Genomic DNA, 22,306 nt, shown 5'->3' on the forward strand with positions numbered 1-22,306 from the left:
GCCCAAGTAGCAGTGCTTCGCCTGTGCTTTTCCCCAATATAGTCCCAAGTCAATATCTGCCTAGGAAATCGCCTAGTCTCAATCTGCATTGCTATTTGTACTCGTTGTGAATACGCAGGCCACAAGAAGTAATTCGTTTTTTTTTTTTTTTTTTAATCACTTTTACTCATGACATGCTAGCTGGCAACAAAGGATTCCATTCATTATGCTAAGCTAAGCTATCGGCGGCGCTGCCAAACTAAAACAATGCATGCACTGAGACAAAAATGCGTTTGCCCACCTATCTAAATGTAGGAAAGACGGTGAATAAGCCCTATTTAAAAAAAACGGTGGAGTGTTCCTTTAATAACCAGTGTAGAGATACAAATTTGGGTTATATGATCATCATTTCTTGAACTAAGAACACTAGCAGCTGCATTTTGGACTAATGTAGTTTGTTTATTGAGGATAGAGGACTACCACCTATATAGTAGTGCATTACAGTAATCTAGAGGTCATGAATGCATGAACTAGATTTGTGCATAAAAAAAAAGACAACATGTTCCATAGCTTAGCGATGTTTCTGAAGTGAAAGAAGGCTGTTTTTGTAACATTTGAATATATGATTATCGAAAGACAAGTTTCTGTCTAATATAACACCAAGGTCTTTAATTGTAGAGGATGAAGTAACAGAACATCCTCTTAGATGCAAATTGTATTCTAAAATATTCTGTGTACAGGTAATACCAGGCTTATCCGAATTTAATAGAAGAAAATTACTGGTCATTCAACATTTGATATTTTTAACACAATCTGTCAACTTGAATAATTTAGAGATTTCATCTGGTTGTGATATATAACTGAGTATCATCTCCATAACAGTGGAAACTAATTACATGTTTTCTAATAATATTACAAAGAAACTATATTGAAAATATCAGAGGGCCTAAAACAGACCCTTGTGGCACTCCATGATTTACTGATGTTAACTCGGATAATTCCCCGTTTAAATAAATAAAATGGTAATGGTCAGGTACGATCTGAAGCGCCTGTCTCTGAATACCGGTGTCATTTTGTTATCAATCTAACAGTATGTCATGATCTAAATATGCATGGCAAACGCTGCACTAAGATCGAAGTAAAACTAGTATTTAGATGCAACCTTGGTCAGTAGCTAGAAGTAAGCCATTTGTAATTTTAATGGGTGCAGTTTCTGTGCTATTCTGAGTTCTCAAGCGTCATATTAGCATTGAACATAATACAAAGCTGATTTTACTTTCGAACAATAGGATGCATGTTGGCTTTAATTGATTGTAGGTAAATATACACTTTTTGTTTTCTGTGAATTTAATGTATATGTTGTCTTGGTTATGCGAATGTTAAGGGAACATTCCATTTTATCATTGCGGAAATATTATGTAAATGTTACTTTTGAATGTTTTCTGAACATTCTGAATCAAGCAGCAACATTTAAAATATACACGATTGTCCAACAAAAAAATTCAGATACGTTCCATGAACAATGTCTAAATATTTGTGTTAATGTTTTGAGAACAATATTAAAAAACAGATAAATTTGTACTAATGTTCTATTAACATTAAAGTGTTCACAACTTTCAGAGAACCTAGCCAGAATGTTCTGAGAACGTTCCGTTTGCTGGGACATTATGTAGAACTATGAGCCCAAACTTATCATAGTTAATCATTCACTAGAACTAGGCAAATGTAATACACATGAACGGCTTAACCATTTAAATATTAAATGTGTGAATACAAGTGATAGAGTAACAGAAAGCCACCTAGTTATTAAACTTTTACTAGGGTTGTTTCAGTCTGCATTGTGATTGTGACACGTGTGAATTTACCATCATCACAACCTGTGCCCTTTTCACCACGGTCAATAAAACAATTACGGATGATTTCACAGGTTGATTTGGTTAAAGTTTAATGGTCATAATACTTAGACATTGAGAGCCAGAGGTTCACAGAATTGGTTCCGTCAGCCTGTGGAAAGGAGGCTCATTCTATAGGAGACTCTACAAGAGGCCTGTGAAGTCTACAGGTAGGTGATACTCCATATACTCAAACCGCAATGTACATTAAACTCATCAGTTATGAACTTAATCATCATGAGAGCTTCAACTATTTTCACACGCAAAGCAAAGCATTTTTGTATACAAAATAGTATGCGGCATCCTAATGTTGTTGTCTTACTGTTTCACTGTCTGACACACACTGAACTGAATTTTTACTTTTTTATTGCGATTTGTAGGAGGAAATAACACAATCTCTTGCTCTTTTCTCTGTGTGTGAGAAAATTCTAGTCTCTTGTGTGGTGGGTTTAATTTTGTTGGCTGCAGGCACTGCAGGTTTCTCAGAGATGTGCTGCAGTTCGTTCCCACACACAGCACAGCCTGACAGGATTTAATGTGGACAGTAGCAGGGCTTTGAAACTATGAAAAGACGCTTTTCTGAGGAGGATTTCACTTTTTTATAAATGCATGAAAATTTGCTGCCTTTGGCAGGGATACATAAAGCTACATTAAGCAACATAAAATGTAGAATACGAAAGAACCAGAATGCATTTTGTCATACTATTTTTTAGCTCAAATAATACAGAATCAAGGGCTGATTTACACTGGGAATCAATAAGCATGAAATGATCAAAAGAGCAATTCATTACATTTTCAGCAAAACTATATAATCTCCCTCAGAGGAATACTCAAAGCCAACTAACAGAGAACAATTTATTGCATGCTTTTTGAATACATAATTGCTGCCTTGACTATGTATTTAGCAAGAAAGCAGAAAATGTTGTAAGCACATTCAATTTCCAGCTGTTAGTTTTCTTATTAACTTAATATTACAACAAATACTGTATTTCTATGAATTATGATGTGTTACATAACGTAGACGGTTAACTTACATTACACAATCATTGATTGTGAAAGTTAATATAGTCATGGTGAGAATGCATAATGCCACAAACAGCTTATCTCTTCTCTGGAACGGCTAGTACATAGTTTGCTTCAATTAGCAGTTAAAACGAATCTAAACGGTTTAAATTCAGCAAATCCATAGTTTCAGAACTCTTGAAGGATACGATTGCTTGCAGATACAGTTTATACACCAGCAACAGAGAACTAGACACTTGTTGTTGCATGTTGCAGGAAAATGGTGCAGAAGTCTATTGTGGTGGGCCTCGCATTGCTGCTGCTGGCTGCAGTCGGCACGTTTTTGGCCGTTTTCTTTTCCGTTCAGGGCAAGAAGGCCTCTCCTGAACCTGAAACTGGTTACTTCAAGGCAGCAGTGGCAGCAGATGCTGGGACATGCTCCGAGATCGGCAGGTTTGAGCTCTCTTCTCCTTAAATGCATATTCACTTTTTGCCATCTTGAAGCTGAAATAAAATTAGTTCATTAAAATCTCAGATATTATAGTATTATTGTAAATAAATAACAAAGATGTTAGGAAGGCCATATGAGGAGCACATGTAAACGATGTTTGGTTTGTTAACCGAAAAATTAACTTACATCAGAGATTTTATTTAATAGCTGAATCATCCTCACTACATCCTCTCTTACACCAACTAAAGTTGGCATGAAACAGAAGTTGCAATAGTTTTTTCTTCCCTGTTGTGATGCATATTTGAGTGAAACGGCTTCTCAAACAAGAAAAAATTGAGGGTGGGACTTGATTTTGTCCATTGGGAATTGATTGGATCATTGGATGGTTGTGGTTTGCTATTGATCGATCTCATGTGAGTGACAGGTTGCCCCGCCCTCGCGTCAGTAATCAGATACGTGTGCAGAAAAACCGTTTTCATGGACAACTGCTACATCATTTCTGACAAAACTTTTATATTTTGTAACATATTTGATATTTTGTAGTGCCACATTATATTTTGTCCAGTAGCCTAAAATGGTGGTAACGTCTATACTGATTGGTTTTATTCAAGTCAAACATTTTATTAAGTGGAACCAAATCAACCTTACAACATTGTGCTTCATCCAACAAAATAAAAATAAAAATGGCGTTGTGCTCTGATATTTAAAATGATCATACCCAGGGTTGCATGCCAAATGCCTTGTCTTTGTGCTCTCCATGCAGGGACATCCTGAAGAGAGGCGGTTCCGCTGTAGATTCTGCCATCGCTTCTCTGCTGTGCGCGGGATTGATGAATGCCCACAGCATGGGCATCGGCGGAGGGCTCTTCTTCACTATTTATGATGCCAAAACAGGTATACTGTCACCATTGCCTGTCTGATTCAACCTTACACACCAGTCTGCAGTGAACTGTGTGTATATGAAGAATTTATGTACCTTTTTTCTATAAAGATCACTTTATTACATGTATATAAATTACCTGGCCAAAGAAAAGTCAGAATCATTTAGCATGAAGAATCATGAAGAATTGAGTCCAGACCTTACATCACAACATTTATTTCCATCAAGAGGTGCATACATTTTTGGTCAAGCTCTTGTATTGACAATGCAAGAGTCCAGCACTCTGTAAAGTCTCCTCCAGCACATCCCCAAGACTTTCAATAAAGTTAACTCAGAGGTGTCCATTTATGTGTGAAAATGATTCTTCATGCTCCTCACAACCATTCTTTCACAATCTGAGCCTGATGAATCTTGACATTGTGATTGTCATCCTGGAATATGGCCATGATGTGTCTTCCTACATGGTTGTTTAAGAAATGAAAAGCTACACACTCCATCAATTAGGGTTAAAAGAACTGCTGCCAAACTTATAACATGCTAGAAACATAATAACTGCAATATGCATTTGCATATTTAAATTCAAACTGCAACTTTTTTTTTGGCCGGGCAGTGTATAATTGATTTATTTTTGCAGGAAAAGTCGAAACCATCAATGCACGTGAGACGGCCCCAGCAAAAGCAACCAGAGACATGTTTGGAAATAGCACAGAACTTTCCCAGAAAGGTATCCATTAACTACATTACATAAACTACGGGAAATCATTGGTGAAACAGGATTTACACAATAGGCAGCCTTGTGATGCAGTGCCAGCATGGAGAGATAAACATAAAAAACTATCAACACAGTTTCAACAATCAATAACTCTAGCTCTGCATATGTTTAATGTAGGACTTTTCGAGGAAAGCCATAAAATTGTGCCTGTGTGCACATGGACATATGTCACAACAATGTAGGCCCCGTTTACACCTGGTATTAAGATGCGTTTTTGGTCGATCGGATCACAAGTAGACGAGGAAGACACATTCCCATTTACACCTGGTGTAAAGGTCCCGTTTTTCGTGTTTTTGAAGCTTTGATTGTGTTTACAGTGGGCAATATAACATGTGTTCATGTTTCGCGTGTAAAAAAACACAGTATTTTTCACACAATTTACTTATCTGTATACCGCTGTTTTCACTGTCCTAAGAACGGGCTGATGACTTCCTTGTTCTATGAAGTCCCTCCTTCAGAAATACGTAACGAGTTCTGATTGTGCCAGCGGTTCCTGTGTTGTGATTCGACAGCAGCTTAGCGCACGTTGCCCGGAAAGGTCACGCCTCTTACCATAACGTGGAGATGCATGCGCATGCGCATAAATTGTAACCATTGATCTCTAAGTACAGCGTCCCTGGGAAGGCCAAACAAAGGTGATTGGACTCCGGGATGAAAATAACAGCGTCTCGACGACATGCATGGCGACAAACACACTCTACAAACGCAACTCTTCCTCTTCTCCGTGGGAGCGCAACAAAACCACGCCCCCCTTTTTTTGTGTATTCCTGTGGGCGGAGGTTAGTCAAAAAACTGTTCTAGTGACGTCATTAAAGAAGGAAGTAGAGGGATGTAGTCCAAACCGGCCGTTCACTGTAGGCGACTTAAATATAAAATATCTCGCTTGGCATTGAACTTTGAGCTTTATAATTTTACAGATATTATTTATACTCTAACAACAACATTACACACTAACTGAAGTTTGAAACATGGGATCACGAAGAATGGGACATTTAATCCCTCTCTTTTGTCCACTTTCATCCACTTCTGTCCTGATATGTTTGAGGGGAGGGTCTATGGGCAGAGACAATGGAAAAACACACGGAGAGCATCAGCTTTCGTTTCTGCTCTGACAGCCGCAAGATCACGCCGAATGCTGTGAGTGTGTGTTAAATCAGGAATGGTGAGAGGACATTGTGCTTGGTATGTTTTTCCTCTTCAAACCAAACTTCTCCAGCCGACAAAGTTTAAATCCTGTCTGGCTAGTGCGCTTACCATAGTGTTTACGCATTAGGTCAGTAGGCGGAGAGTCGGTGGTCTTTTGTGGCTGTTCGAACACATTTGACCACATGAGCTTTTACACTATGAAACAATCCGGTCTAATGTGTTTTCGTCTACCTCTGGAAGTGGTCGAAAGTAGACAAACTCAAAACGTATTAGACCCCGTTTACACCTGTTTTTAGCGTCGCCCACTTGTGATCCGATCGACCAAAACACATCTTAATACCAGGTGTAAACAGGGCTGTCATCAAGTGCATTTGTTTTTTATTACTCAGCTTGAATTTTTCTTACTTTCAAATAAGTACATTGACTGTCTTTTTAGATACTAGCACATGGAATCATGCATGTAAAAATTCATCCACAGGGGGTTTGTCCATCGCTGTTCCTGGAGAGATTCGGGGGTATGAGATGGCCTATAAACGACATGGCAAGCTTCCGTGGAGAGAGCTGTTTTTACCAAGCATAAAACTGGCCCGGGATGGCTTTCCTGTTGGCAGCGCATTGGCCAGTGCCATTAGATCAAACAGAAATATCATTACGAATGATAAGATGTTATGGTGAGCACACATGGATATTTTCATCCAAGATATTTAACATTCAAAAAAATCTATCCATCTTCTTTTTAACAAGGTGCACTATATTTCTTCTTTTTATATAATGTAATGTGTGTGATATACCTTTACACATTAACATTTTCTGCTGATTGTTTGGTTTCTCAGTTCTGTGTTCTGCGATTCCACTGGAAACATCCTGAAGGAAAATGACACCATAACCTTTACAAAGCTGGCAGACACTTACGAGGTGATAGCAGAGAATGGGCCTGATGCGTTCTACAGCGGGTCGCTCGCTGAGAACCTTGTGAGGGACATCCAAGCTGCAGGTTTTTTTATTCGCACATGTCTATCCATTATTTGGTATCAACAGCTCATAAAATAATCTCCACCAGTGTTGGGGAAAGTTACTTTTAAAAGTGATGCATTACAAAATTACATTACCCCCTTAAAAAAGTAACTAATTGCTTAGTTACTTTTTATAGAAAGTAATGCATTATGTAACTTTTGCATCATTGATTCTCACCTGGACCGGGCTTTGTTTTTAATAAATACATTTGGCAAATGTAAAGGCTCTTTCACACCAAATGGTTGGTTTAATTGGATCATTGAAGGTCAGCAGCAAAGACATTGGTTAGTAAAGTGAGATTAAATACATATTTGCATTATTTAACATATTTATTTATTGCAGGTTTGCGTAAAATAAAATAAAAAAGAGTTTGTTTTTTACTGTTTTTAATGCACACACTGCATAAATAAAATATAAATGCCAATTTAAAATATATTTACTAGATTTTCACTAGATTTCTGAAGGATCGTGTGACACTGATAACTGGAGTGATGATGTCAAAAATGCAGCTTTGTATCACAGGAATAAATTACATTTGAAATATATAAAAAAAATTAAATTGCAATAATATTTCGCAACATTACTGTTTTACAGTATTTTTTATCAAATAAATACTCACTTTATACTTGGTGAGTATAAAGACCCGTTCACACCAACAATGACAACATGACGAATGACGATAACTATTTAGCGTCCACATCAGCAGACGATGTCGTTCTGTTTATTCTACGCTCGTGCTTTGTCTGCTGCTTTAACTGCTCATCACAGCAGGATGGTTTCTGATTGGCTGTCAGTGTTGTTGTCATTCATCAGCTGGATAAAATCGTTCTGAAAGTGATTCGAACTAGCCTAGGCCTGTCAGTATATGTAAAACGTACAAAACAGATTTAAATAGTAGCATTTCCTTGCTAATTCAGCAAAAAATGGCTGTTGGATTTACTGGTCTAAAATGTATTTTGTTTTAATTACAGTTTTAAATTGTAAAATTTACAGGTTGTTCTGTAAATATTATTACTTTATTTTTTACCGAATTATTCTGGCAACCACTGGTTGTTTGGTTAATCTTGGTAAACACTTTAAGCACAGAGCCACATCTTTCATTTCATATCAGATGTGCTTGACTGCCCATATGAATGTTTTAAAGACGCTAAGTTGTGCAGTTTCTAAGCTTCTGTTGTTGCTGAGATGTTGTGGTTCATTGATTTCCAAATATGTTACATCCCACTGATTCCTGCTGCCAATAGTCCACCCAGGCAGAGGTGTTGAAGGATGGCACACAATTGGTTATTAATGACTAAATCGATTACTCAGTAGGTTCGATCTCATTAAGTTGCTTAGCATCATGTGTCATACGGGCATCTGTGTGTGTTGCAGAGGGGATTATAACTCTGGAGGACTTGCGAGATTACAAGCCCTTGCTGGATGAAAACCCCCCCAGCGCTACCGTGGGTCAATTCACAATGGTGGCACCAAACGCGCCTGCCAGCGGCCCGGTCCTCACATTGATACTCAACATCCTGAGCGGTAGGTTTAGAGCTTAACCACTGGACAGTCTATCCTGGACACTATTGTTTTGCATTATTGTTTTAACATTTCATATATAAACTACAATTTAAATAATATAGCCTAAACTAGGGTGTTTTTCCTGTTGCATTTAACATAAATTTGTTCCGGTATGGTGGATTTTACTCTAGTGTTCATGATTTTTTTGTGCAATATAAATATCCGTCAGTTTTGAAAGAATATATTATATTATTTACTAAAGTATGACAAACATTAAAGAAGAAGATTTTGTTCTTAGGGCTCCAGACTACAACTGGAATGGTCATAAATGTGGCATAAAATAAACATATAGGCTATAGCCTAATAAACAATATATAACATATACACTTGCGCACTCTCAAACAAGATGATATGTAATGAAACCGTGTTGGGACGCATACAAAGCTTTCCCAACTGGATTTTAAATGATCGTACTGTATATGTTTATTATGTTGTTATAGCCTATATTGTTTATTATCATATATTTATTTTATGTCGCATTTACGACTATTTCAGTCGTAGTCAGGAGCCCTGAGATGAACTAAATCTTCTTGTTAAATATTTGTCATACTTTACCCTGGATTAGCCTACATAAATATAATTCCTGTCATTTTTTACAGTATGGCTTATTAAAATATTCTTCTATCCCAGATTAATGTGCAGATTATGTATGAGCCATTTGTAATTTGTAGCGCTATTAAAACATAATGACCAAACCTATATCTCACAACCAGTGTAATTTTAGTATTGAGATATTATAGTTATTCATATTTAAATCAGATATTATTTTTTGTTTTTGTTGTTTTTGTCATTTTAAATATGTCTATACAGTTTTTTATACATTTTTATTTTAGTTTTACTTATTTTAGTACATTACGTTAAATGAATTAAAATACAAAATGTTGCATTGGCAGCTAGCCGAAATAAAACTAATACAATTTTTATATATTTTATTTGAATTCAGTCACATTTATAGTCTCTTGTGTATAGTCTCTCATTAATGTAAGATAACAGTGGCTAATGTTTATTTATTCAGAAATACCACAGCAATTTAGTTCGACCTTACCCGTCTGTTCTGCACATTTCACAAGTGACTGAGTTCACACTGCACGATTTTTCAAAGTAGTCGGGTCACTGTTCTTTTCACACTGCACGACTATCTGGAGTAACATTCAGTTGCTGATGTGTTCACACTGCTCGATAGATTGGCGACAGGAAGTTTCACACTGCATGACTTTACAAAAGAAAGAATCGCCGACAACTTCTGTCTGGTCCACAAACTACGTTTCACAACCAAACACACGTGAGAAGTGATAAGGAAATAACGCAAAATCGCGCGTGCGTGAGACCGGAGTTCTTCTTCGTGAGACTTCTCTGCAACGAGAGTTGGGGGTAAATAAATAATTTTGCAATGTGCTGCTGTTGCTGCTGGTCAAGCAAATGTTTGCGCATGGTTTCTGTTTGATATAATTGTAATTTAAAATACTGATACTGAACTCCTCCCCGAACATCCCGCTGCCCTGTATCTTGCTCTCTCATTGGCTGTAGGGCATCGCCGATGTAGTTTCAGTCAGAACACATTTCACACAGCAGGATTTTGAATCGCTGCCAAATATCTCATGGGCATCGGCGACTCATCTGCGATTCTCTCAGATCGCGTCTTGTCACTCACGTGAACGAGCACCGATTTGCCTATGATTTTGGCATTTGTCGCCGTTCAGGTTCAGGTTCCTTTATTTGTATCCGTAGGTAGATTTGTTTCGCAGTGTCAGAGTTATCCACACATTTATATAAGACAAACACATACAATAAACATTAGACAATATTACATTAGACAAAATGTCATCTGTGCATTTTGTTCCTCTGATTAATGGCTGCTGGGACAAAGCTATTTTTATAGCGCTTTGTTCTGCACTTTGGGACTTATACTGAAATTCACTGTGCAGAGGGTGGAGCTCATCAATTAAAATTGAGCCACTTATCTGCTGCAACTCTGGTATACAGGGACACTGGGCTGAACTGTGACACACCTATCAGCTAATTAGACCATTTAACAATTTGATTTAGGGAGTTTCTGTTCTGTAAAGATAGATTCCCAAGCCATGCCACCAAAGAGAAAGCTAAAATTGATTAAAAAAAGTATGGTAAAGTAAGTATGGTTTTATCAATGTTAAAATAAGACAGTTTCCTCAAACAAAACAGGTGCTGGTGCCCCTTTTTGCACACATAGCTTCACAATTTGCCTCAAAGTTTAATTTTGAGTCGATAATTGTCCCAAGATATTTGTAGGATTGTCTGACCTTTAAATCAGTTATCATATCTTTAGTCTTAGATGTGTTTAATTGAAGGTAGGACTCCTCACACCACGTGACAAAGTCATCAATGACTGGTCCGTGACAGGTCTCATTGTCCTGAAGCCTACTAACAATAAGCGATCTCCCAAAACCTGTCGTTGAGCGAAAATCGGGCCTGTAGTTTCAGTTTTAGTTTTTGTTAACTATAATAACCCTGCTCAAAACTGCAACTTTATATGTCACAGTGTGACTTCATATCTCACATTGTGAACTATTTTTAATCTGAGGCAGAAACAAGTTTCCATGATATAACCAACGTTGACCAGCATGAGAATTCACGCTGGTCTTTTTAGCAGCAAGAGGAAGCATCCAGTTGCTCATTACAGGATGACCATTAGTCAATCTTTAATGTTCTTAATAATTTCCTCATGTGGAACGGTGTCAGGGGAGGATGAGACTTCAGAACTTTCCAACTTTTTTTTTTTTTTTGCTATGAGCTATTAAAATCCCTCCACCCTTCATTCCGCCATGCCTGTCCTCCTGTCTCCCACACCAACACTAACGTGGGCTGTTTGCCACTAATTGGACACAAACCAAGCATGGAAAAATCCATGCAGTCAGCGTGTTCCGACCCTTTCCTTGGGGTTCCACCAGCAGGGGATACTATGAAGGAGCCTGTCATCTGAGATTCATCAGCTTTGCTTTCTTGCGGCGAGCTGGACGTTCTCCACGGCTCTGTGTCTTGGTCTTTTTTAAAACACCCACTCTGTAGCTTTACTGATGAGATACTTAGTCATTAAGTTGCTGCCAGACAGGGCACGGCCGTCGATAAACACTGTTAGCACTTGTTTTTGTTTTTTTCACAATGTAGCTTGATTTATTCAGAAGTTATGAAACATCTTCGACTCCGAAACTCTCATAATTGTTCAATTATTTCAAACAGACATGTCTGGCATAAATGGGCGAGGCAATTTGAGATGTTTTCAGACAGTAAAACTGGGTCAGTTGTCCAACATTAAAATCATAGTTGACCTAAAAATGAAAATCACATCATCATTTACTCACTCTCATGTCATTTCCAAACCCATTTCACTGACTTTCTTCTATGGAACATGCAATGAGATGTTTTGAAGAAAATTCTGCAGAATATTATGCTTTTTTTTTTTTTTTACATTTTCAGGTGTATTTAGTGTGTCTGTTTGAGCATGAAAAACGTCTGGAAAGTTACAGCACAAAGTCACTCCAAAGGGAGTTATTCTCTAGATCAGTGCGCACTGATTCTGAACTCCCTGAAACTCCTCGATTGTAGTCTTCAGTTTTCTTACAGGAACGAACACATCACAATATCGCTCATTTAAATAATTGCTTCCCAAAACATTCGCTAAAAAAGGGACAAGGCCTGGTTGAGTTGCGTTAGAAGTGTGTAGAAACTCGCGGTTATGGTAAGAGGTGTGACATTTCCGAAACACGCTCCAATCGGTTGACCAATCACAACACACTGGTCCAGCTGACCAATCAGAGCACACTGCGCTTTTCAGAAGGAGGGGCTTCATAGAGACCGGAACTAAACAGAGCGTTACTGACAGACTGGGAAGAGAGGTGCTGCAACAATGTCAAATATTTAAAAAATAATGTGTTTTTTTCAAGCATGAAATCCTAGACTCCAAAAACAAAACCCAAGATTTTGAAAAAGGGCATAATAGGTCCCGTTTAAGAACTGAAAATTTCCCATCTCATTTGTGCTTCTGCATATTCAGATTTGATAAGACGAATGCGAAAAACATACGTCATGCTTCTGAAGACTTCACTATGGCAGCCATCTTGATGATTGGCAGTTCTATCCATTCATATGACGACAGTTAACATGGTTGAGTGTTCGATGGAGTGAATCTAACTGAGCTCCTGTTCTCTTTCCTCAGGTTACAACTTTAGTCCAGACAGTGTCTCCACCACTGAAAATAAAATCCTCACCTATCATCGCATAGTCGAGGCGTACCGGTTTGCGTATGCAAAAAGGAGCTTCTTGGGGGATCCACAATTTCTCAACATCTCTGATGTAAGTTGTGAACAAAGAAAGGGTTGCTTTTTTCATTTTAATTTAGTTACAACTATTCCTTTAAGTGACTTTTTATCAGTAGACTATTATTTATATGTAAAAATGCTCATATGTATCTTCAGCAGTTGTTCAGGTTGACACAGATGGCATTGGCATATGTTAGCCTCTCTCGATCAGTTGTGATCAAAGCCTTTATTGAATCCGAAATGCAGCATCTCACACTAATCACAGAGCATGAAAATAGTGCGCTATTGAACGGCTCATTGTGCGTACGCTCTTTTGATCAGCTGTTCTTTCAAGCCTCCAGCAGGGCCCCAATAATGATCTGTGATCCTCTTTCTCTCTGGCAGTTCATCCAGAACATTACCTCCAAAGGCTATGCTGACATGATACTCCAGAAGATCACAGATAATACGACTCAGCAAGAGAGCTACTATGAACCCGAGTTCTATCTTCCCAACAATCACGGCACGTCGCACGTGTCAGTGGTGGCAGAAGACGGCAGTGCAGTCGCCGCCACCAGCACCATCAACGTATAGTGAGCATTTGCCTTTTTTCTTTGCTTATGTTTCTCCAGCATATAGGCATCAAAAATCTGTCATTACTTAGTCACAGATTTTACAATTTCAGGGGGAATTAGCCTATGATTTGGCTTACATAAAGTGCCCCTATTATGCTAGGTTGCGCCACACCACTTCACAAGAGGGGGTGCGACTTTCCAGGTTACTCAGGAAGCTCCTATTTTAGGTTCCTAATTTGTTTTTTAGGATCTCTCCTACAATAGGTTGACATGCATCCTAGTTCAAGAAACACTTCAACCTCTCTAAACTCTGATTGGTCAGATGGCTCAGTCTCTACTCTGCTCTGATTGGTCAGATGCAGTCTGTTGTGATTGGTCTACTCTAGTCTGCACTTTGATATTTGAAACTTTGCAGACCTTTTACATTCACAAACAGCTATAATACACACTACATGAAATTTTATATCCCCCCCCCCCCCCCCCCCAAAAAAAAAAAAAAACAGAGATAGAAGGTTATTTTAACCAAAAATAAATAAATACAAATTTAACACTAAAAATAAATACACACCATTTTTTAATATTTGTAAATGGCATCATGTTCTTTCTCTTCTCCCAGTTTTGGCTCCAAGTTAATGTCAAATTCCACAGGAATTATACTTAACAATGAGATGGATGACTTCAGTTCTCCCTTTATCACCAACAACTTTGGAGTTCCTCCGTCTCCCAACAACTTCATTGTCCCACGTGAGAAAACTTGATCACAGCCATTGGCAATAGCATGTACTCATACTGTTGTTTTTGTTGTTGTTTTTTTTTGCATTATGTATTCTATAAGCCAAGAGTGCCATGCTTTACTTACAGTGACTTTAGGATTACTCCACTTTGCATTGCACTTTACAGTCTTATCATTATTACTTGTTGTAAAATCACTATAACATGTGGCTTATAGCTTCTATAAAAACAACAATATGATAAAAGACAGTTAGTTAGAGTAAAAATCGTTATATGTGTTTTATCTCACCTTTGGCTAATATATATTATTTAAAACTACTACTCTAAAAGGACTTTAAAATTAATACTTAAATATTTGAATAGCATTAAATACAATAAATATTTCAAATTTATATAATTTAATATAAATATAATAATAATTAAAACAATAATAATTTAGATCTTTTGAATAAGTCACAATTCACAAATGTGATTGAATTATTCATTCAAGTTTAAAAGATCAAAATTGGATTAAAAATGCTAAATTAATACTCAACACAATATTGTTTAAATAAAAATAAATAATTTTAAATATTATACAATCAATATTTTAATGTATATAATTGAGTGTATAAAATAAATATAACAAAAACAACCATAATAATTTTGATCTTTTGAACTTGTTTGAATAAGTCAAGAATGAGATGTTAAAATATAGTAATAATATTTCAACATCTCATTCTTTACAAGTTCAAAAGATCAAAATTGGATTAAAAATGCAAAATACAAAATGAATATATATTTTTAAATATGACATAAATAATATCAAATGGTAATAAATATCATTATTTCAAATGTAAAAAAAAAAAAAAAAATTATACATAAATTTTCAAATGTATAATAATTATGAAAAATAATTAGAAATAATAGAATAATAGTTATTATTTTAACATCTTATTCTTGACTTATTCAAAAGATCAAAATTTTACTGTTCCATTTTGCTGTTTCAAACACAGCCACAAACTTTAGTGAAACTTTGAAGATTTAGTTTTAATTGTTTGATAACCCTGTTCTCATCTTTGCTCAGATAAAAGGCCCATGTCTTCTATGTGTCCAGCCATCCTGCTAGACAAAAACAACAAGGTTAAAATGGTAGTAGGAGGCTCTGGAGGAACGAAGATCACCACAGCAGTGGCCCAGGTGCATTTTTATTTTATTGTAGTCCAGATAGTTGTGCTGGACATAGTTCAAACCTTATCACTTCATGCATAACTGACCTCTGCGCAGGTGATCCTAAATGCACTGTTCTTCAAATACGACCTGAAGAAAGCAATAGAAGACCCGAGAATTCATAATCAACTCAGTCCAAACACCACACAGGGAGAGCCTGACTTTGACAAGGTGAGTGAAGTAATGTATACAGGTGTCATTTTATGATAAGATAATAAAGTAGTTACTGATGTAATCTGATTACTAATCAGATTCCAAAAATGAAGTACTTGTAATTATATTATATTATATTTTGCTTAGAATCAGAATATTGTTACTTTTGTATTGATTGTGTAATTTACACTGTAAATTCAATTTGTTGATTTTCCCTCATTTGTTTTTTTCTCTTTTAAATTTTACTTTATAAAAAAAGACTACCACTTATACAGTATATACGGTTGGGAAGTCTTCCAGATTTGTGGAATTGCACACTTTTAAGGAGACATATGGCAAAAACATTACTGTGCAATATAAACTCTACATTTCCTATTGACGTCAAATAATTACATAAAAAATATTATAATTTGAATTTATTTAATAGCAATTTAACCAGGTATTGCTATGTGTTTGGAAGGCTTTTTAAAATGTACAAATTCACATAATTTCACATTCACAATGTAATCCACACATATATGCAAAACCGGCTGCATTAGCATAAAGTTAGCTTTAGTTTTGGGTTGTACTGTACTCTCCTTCAAACATTTTCACAGATGAACTTTTATGATAACTTTTTAGACTTGAAATTCAGAAATATAACTGGTTTGATCTGTTACCACTCATGGATGGCATTTGTAATGCCAGAATTACCTGTTCATAAGTATAGAAACTGTCCAATAATTCAAACATATTTGAGTCTATGACTGATGAAGGTCCTACCTAGACCATCACCCACATCCACATGTCCATATTTTATATTTTTTATGGTTAAATTAATTATAAGCTTTTCATCCGCTCAGTTTGAGAAACCCTGACGTAATGTAATATTTAATGCACTTCACGTTGTTGATAACAAAGAAAGGTCCTATGTGATAAACAAGTAGTGTCAAAAGTAATCTAAAAGTAATCCGATTGGACTACTAAAATGTGTAGTCTAATAAATGACTTTAACTTGAATAATGTATTTGTAATCAGTAACAGACTACAATTCATTAGTAATCAACCCAGCGCTGGCTGTAAGTGTGTTTTTGAGTGTAACCACTTATCCATGTTCACATTACCCCAAAATGAAATGATTGTAACAGCAATTTCTTTCAATGCTGGATTGAAATACAATAGTCAACATTTGAAGTGGATCAAAACCTTTCATCAAAGTTATATATGAATTTTGAACAATACCCGTTCTTGTCTTCATCCACTTCAAATGTTGACTACTATATATCCCGTATATTTTCTTGATATTTTCTTTGGTTGTTCTGAATAGTTTTGGCTAAGCAAATCCCACTCAACCCACAGGCCGTTTTGGAGGGTCTCGCCCAGAAGAACCATGTTATAGAGGTGTTGACGTCCACAGGCGCAGTGGTTCAAGCCGTGGTGCGGGACAGTGCTGGCCTCAGCGCTGAGTCAGACCCCCGTAAGGGAGGATACGCAGCTGGGTACTGACCTCCGACTCAGCGATCCAAGTCTCCAGGCCAGCTGGAGGCAATCGAGATGCTACTTCAAGACCCCAAGGACACTTTCCCCCAATGCTGCTCTCAAACAACCAAGTGCCTCCATCAGAGATCCCACAGGCAAATCAGAAGTGCTGTCAATGTTGATCTCTTCACACTCCACATTCAGTGAATGAGTTAAACACACACACACATTGAGAACACACCATCTTTTTGTGGCTGTTTCTTCTGATGACATCCACACAACACCATCTGTACTGCTCATCGTATTTATTTCCGCAAATAAACGTGTTGTGATGGCGATTATGAACTCTGTTACGTGTCTTCTGTCTGTTCTGAGATTTACATCCAGGCAGGAGAAGACTTAGAGGGAGTGTCTCAGGGGAGGAAGTTTTAATCAAGCTTCTAATATGAGAGCTGAAGCATGAACAAGAGTTGAAATGCTCGTTTTAATGTCCCACGAGTATGTGGTCCTGCCCACAGGCACCGGCCCAACATCAAGCAGCATCATTAATCCTGAAGTTGTGGGGGACAGAGAAAAATCACATAAACAGCCCTTAATTAAACTTTCAAACTTTGGCTGTACTGAACTATAAGAAAAGACTGTCGCACTCTTTAATCTAACAAATTGTACGTCATTTTTGTCACGCTTTAATATTTCGAAAAGGCTGATTAAATACAGCTGCAGGGCTGAGAGATGATGCACATGAGAAACATTTGTGACATCTTTAATCTGACAATTTTCTAAATGGCAGATCAAATTTCATGTCAAAGCAAATTTATCCAGATCTAAAAAATATACATATCAATGCAATTATTTGGCAAATGATTTTACATGAATTATTAATTGCCATTTTTGTCCTAAAATGTTATCTGTGGGGTAAAAAGTGTCTGAATTAAAAATGGTCTCCAAATGCAATTATAGAAATGCTGTTTTTATTACAAATACAAATGCAATTGTTAAATTGTTTTACTAAATTAAAATATTCTGAATATTAATGCTTTTTCTGGGTGGTTTGTAAAAATGTGAATGATGTGCAGCACATTAAATGGTTCGGAATAATTTCAACCTAGGGTCCTTTGCACCATGACCTCGAGCCAAACACCCCCCAGAAGCTTTTTTACCCTTGGTCGAACATTATTAAAGTTAGAGCTTATTTAACGTTAGAGATATCAGCCGGATCACTTAGTGCAGGCGCTAATGGATCTAAGGTTGTATCTCGTAAATTACCCCACTAATAATGCCCAGAATGGTACCAAACTTCTACAGTAGTAAAAATAGGTTCTGTACTCATAAAACGAGGCATTGGGAAGTTTGTAAGTACATCAGGAGATTATTTAAATAACACTTGCCTGACGGCTAATGCTACCGCTAACCTGGACGTCGAGGTCACTTCCGTGATTTGGGAAAAGCTCGTAAAAGTCCTGGCAGAAAGCGATGCATAAGGATGTAGTGTAACAACGCCCAGTTCCAGGAATGCACTAGTATTTTGTTGGTAGAACCAGTTTGCAACAGTTGTCAACACTTGGAGTGTTAAATTCTCTTGCTTTCCCTTACACTTGTGAGTTTTGCTAAGGTGAGTGTTTGGCTCGAGGTCATGGTGCAAAGGACCCTAGGTTGAAATTACTCCGAACCATCCCTTTACGTCAGGGTTCACCAATCTCGGTCCTGGAGGGCCGCTGTCCTGCAGAGTTTAGCTCCAACCCCAATTAAACACACCTGAACCAGCTAATCAAGGTCTCATTAGGCATACTAGAAACTTTCAAACAGGTGTGTTGGAACTGGTTGGAGCTAAACTCTGCAGGACAGCGGCCCTCCAGGACCGAGATTGGTGAACCCTGCTTTACGTCTTTAGAAGAGCATAGTGCATTAGTAAACTTTTTTTTTCTAGTTTAGCCTATGTTTACATTTTTATTTTAAGTGCAAATCATTCGTGTTTTCCCAGCGTGTAAATGAATAAATGTAACGTGTGCTGAACCACAAACATATAAATCAAGAATTAAATAAAATATTTGCGATTTATGCGCAACAGAAAAATAAATAAAAAGTATTTTGATTAGTATTTGAAAAAATATTTTTACGTTCACGTGAGCAACATGACGCATGAGTGTTGTGTTGATGCGAAAAAAGACTTGCGTGAACGAGCGTTAAAGATTAATATTTTGTAAATAAAGTGGTAAATTATGTTTTTTTGCACAAACAATGTAATTGCGTCGCTTCATAAAATAGAGGTTAAACCACTGGAGTCACATGGATTACTTTAATAATGTCTTTACTGGGGCTTGAAAGTGGTAGTTGCGTAGGCTGTCAATGGAGCAACAGAAAGATCTCAGATTTCATTAAAAATATCTTAATTTTTTTTCCGAAGATGAATGAATGTCTTATTACAGGTTTGGAACAACATGTGGGTGAGTAATTAATGATAGAATTTTAACACTTTAAAAAAATAAAATGCAACAAAAGTGTAGAATACGTGCCCTTAAACTGTTTTGGAAATCAGTGGTGTACCTGCAGATGCTAATGATTTTGTTAACCAGTTTCTCATGCTAATTGGATCTAGTCGCTAATACTAGCTAATAGGCTACCAAATCAATAATTGGTAAGCATGTTTCTTGTTTACAGCCATCAGACGCTAAAACACCTCAGTTTTTGTGATGTGTCTCATTTATACCAGTAAATTTTGAGGTCAGAAGCAGGTTATTTCAACCTCTGCGATCTAGGAAAGGAAAGCTGATTTGCACTTTAAATAGAAGTTCTAAGCCTGTCATTATTATAGCAGTTCATATTATTAAAGGTCACGTTGTGAAGTCTGATTATGTTCTCATAGAGCAAACTCTACACAAGTGCACAGATATGTTTTGAGCGCAGTCCCTGCCTCTTCATTTGCCAATATTTAAGCATTGTCTTGTGTTTTTCAGGGGCGTTTGTTCCCGTCGGGTCGCTTTGAGAGCTGTTGGGTTCGTGCTGCTAGGAAAAGGTCAGGCTCTTTCACTGCTCCCGGCTCTCCCATAGGAGCTGACAATAAAGCCCGGTCACATGGCACTTGTCACTACAGTGGCACTACAATTTACCGCAGATCACCCAGACTTTTAGTCAAATTTTTGAGGTGAAACTCAGTTTGAGACTATACAGACCTACAGACGGTAGATTCAGACATTGGTCTGATAATGATTTTATGGCAGTTGAGGACAGCTGGTATTCGCTGCATTCACATGCAGTCAACAAATTGCAAAGTTATGGCAGATAATGTTGAGGCTGTTTACCTGTTAAAGGACAAGTTCGGTATTTTACATTTAAAGCCCTGTTTTCAGATCGTTTCTGATGAAATAGAACGGTTAAGATTGAAATTTGGACACATGCTGCTGGCCCGAGAATTTTCGGTTTCTGTGGTAGCACCCCCCCACCTCCACAATGGTTGCATAGGTGCACTGGAACAATCCTTCCTAAAACGCATTAAACTTTCGTTTACAAAGACGTGAAACTCACCGAGTGGTCAGGGGTGTTCACTGATATGCTCACACAAAAATCGCTGCAAAAGATGCTTTCCAACAGGTGTTTTACCATTCGTTGTAAAACTGTGGAACTATTTTTCCAAACGCCTCACACCCGTACATTCTTCCGTTGAAAGCTTGAATAATAGACACTCCAGCCCAGTTGGTGGCGATAATGCACCTTTGCCAATTGCAAGCAAACCACTGGCATTTCACTGAATACACAGAAGAAGCAGAAGATCGCTGAAAGCATTTGAAACAGACAGCTAATAATGGGGCGATTTTGTGCAGTTCCGAATTGCGGGAAAATTTGTGGCAAAACAAGCTGTCACAGACCGCGACTGCATAAGACTACAGAAAGAATACAAACAACCCCATTTCCGTTTCCGGCGGCGGAGTAATACCGTACCTCACAGCACATCCAATACAAGTCAATGGAGTTGGACAAAAACTACGATAAAACCTGTTGGAAAGCATCTTTTGCAGCGATTTTTGTGTGAGCATATCAGTGAGCACCCCTGACCACTCGGTGAGTTTCACGTCTTTGTAAACGAAAGTTTAATGCGTTTTAGCAAGGATTGTTCCAGTGCACCTATGCAGCCATTGTGGAGGTGGGGGGAAAGCGAAAGAAACCGAAAATTCTCGGGCCAGCAGCATGTGTCCAAATTTCAATCTTAACCGTTCTATTTCATCAGAAACGATCTGAAAACAGGGCTTGAAGTGTAAAATACCGAACTTGTCCTTTAAGGGGAGAGATCCTTTTGTTTTAAAAAAAGAAGAAGAGTACACCAAGCAGCTTTCTGAACCTGTTGTGAAATCTGTGTGGCAGTGCACAAAATCAAGACTACACTAGACATGACTACACATTTGTGTCCGTAATAGAATACTTCCTTACTATATAGAAAGCAATGCAAAAACAGAGATTCTAAAGTGTGCATTCAATGGACACTTTACTATCCCATGAGGCCATGGGAGTAGCCTAGAAATCTAGACGCACCCTAGCGGCAGCAAAATGTATTTTGCAGCCAGGGTAGTCTAGCAACTCTCCATTGACTTTCGAGCTGCAAAAACCTAAATTGGGTCAGGCCAACCACTTCGTGTATAGATTAGGCGGGGCGGGCTTAACAAAATGATGACAGAGTTGCGACGGTTCCCTGCTACTTGAAAACAAAGAATGGCGGCTGCTGCTGGAGAACAGTCTTTCGAATCGGCTTTGGCCGCGACTCTGGAGGACTTGGAGTTAAGTTTTTCTTTGAGAAAAGAGCAAAGAACGGCACTTAAGTCATTCTTAAAAAAAGGAAGATGAGTTCGTAGTTTTGCCGGCCAGATATGGCAAATGTCGAATCTATCAACTAGCTCCGCTGTTGGGAAAACACTCTGGTTGGTTGAAGCGCTGTCCAGAGGTTGATTGCGTGCAGAGGGAATTTGAAAGACAGCCGTTTATCCCGCCCCTCGGATTGAGCCGTGTCTATGGTGAGTTGCCAGACCTAACATCTTGATGTAGGTCTGGCTTGCCAGGCTACCATGGGAGAGGATTTGTGACAACAGTGTCCAACATGGCGGATAGTGCTACGTCTGAATTTTATACATAGCCTACTGCAGATTCATGAATGTAGCTTCTTTTTTTAATGGTCATGAAGTGTTTCAAACCAAATCTAGGCCTATAAAGTAGCTATGCG

General features: G+C 37.7%; 1 protein-coding gene across 2 annotated transcripts; it reads left to right on the top strand.

The window, feature by feature from the left end:
• The first annotated feature begins 1,980 nt into the window (after positions 1-1,980).
• ggt1b (gamma-glutamyltransferase 1b) lies at positions 1,981-18,132 on the top strand. Of its 2 annotated transcripts, XM_079861757.1 has the most exons (13): positions 1,981-2,041; positions 3,150-3,326; positions 4,088-4,218; positions 4,839-4,928; positions 6,601-6,793; positions 6,956-7,116; positions 8,511-8,660; positions 12,892-13,028; positions 13,379-13,566; positions 14,165-14,292; positions 15,347-15,459; positions 15,547-15,660; positions 16,981-18,132. In XM_079861757.1, the coding sequence occupies exons 2-13, from the start codon at positions 3,154-3,156 to the stop codon at positions 17,125-17,127; spliced, it is 1,725 nt and encodes a 574-aa protein (XP_079717883.1). In that variant the 5' UTR covers positions 1,981-2,041; positions 3,150-3,153; the 3' UTR covers positions 17,128-18,132. The 2 variants fall into 2 exon arrangements, with proteins under 2 accessions (XP_079717883.1, XP_079717882.1); XM_079861756.1 differs by lacking the exon at positions 1,981-2,041 and having other exon boundaries at positions 2,960-3,326.
• Positions 18,133-22,306: the final 4,174 nt, after the last annotated feature.

This window comes from Squalius cephalus (assembly GCF_949319135.1).
Source record: "Squalius cephalus genome assembly, chromosome: 24".
Taxonomy (NCBI): domain Eukaryota; kingdom Metazoa; phylum Chordata; class Actinopteri; order Cypriniformes; family Leuciscidae; genus Squalius; species Squalius cephalus.

What these genes read in the sequence shown, in the direction of transcription:
- ggt1b (XM_079861757.1), top strand. Translation starts at nt 3,154, where the DNA reads ATGGTGCAGAAGTCTATTGTGGTGGGCCTCGCATTGCTGCTGCTGGCT. An exon ending in ACCAGCACCATCAACGTATA is followed by an intron (nt 13,567 to 14,164) that starts GTGAGCATTTGC and finishes CTCTTCTCCCAG; the next exon opens with TTTTGGCTCCAAGTTAATGT. An exon ending in CAACAACTTCATTGTCCCAC is followed by an intron (nt 14,293 to 15,346) that starts GTGAGAAAACTT and finishes ATCTTTGCTCAG; the next exon opens with ATAAAAGGCCCATGTCTTCT.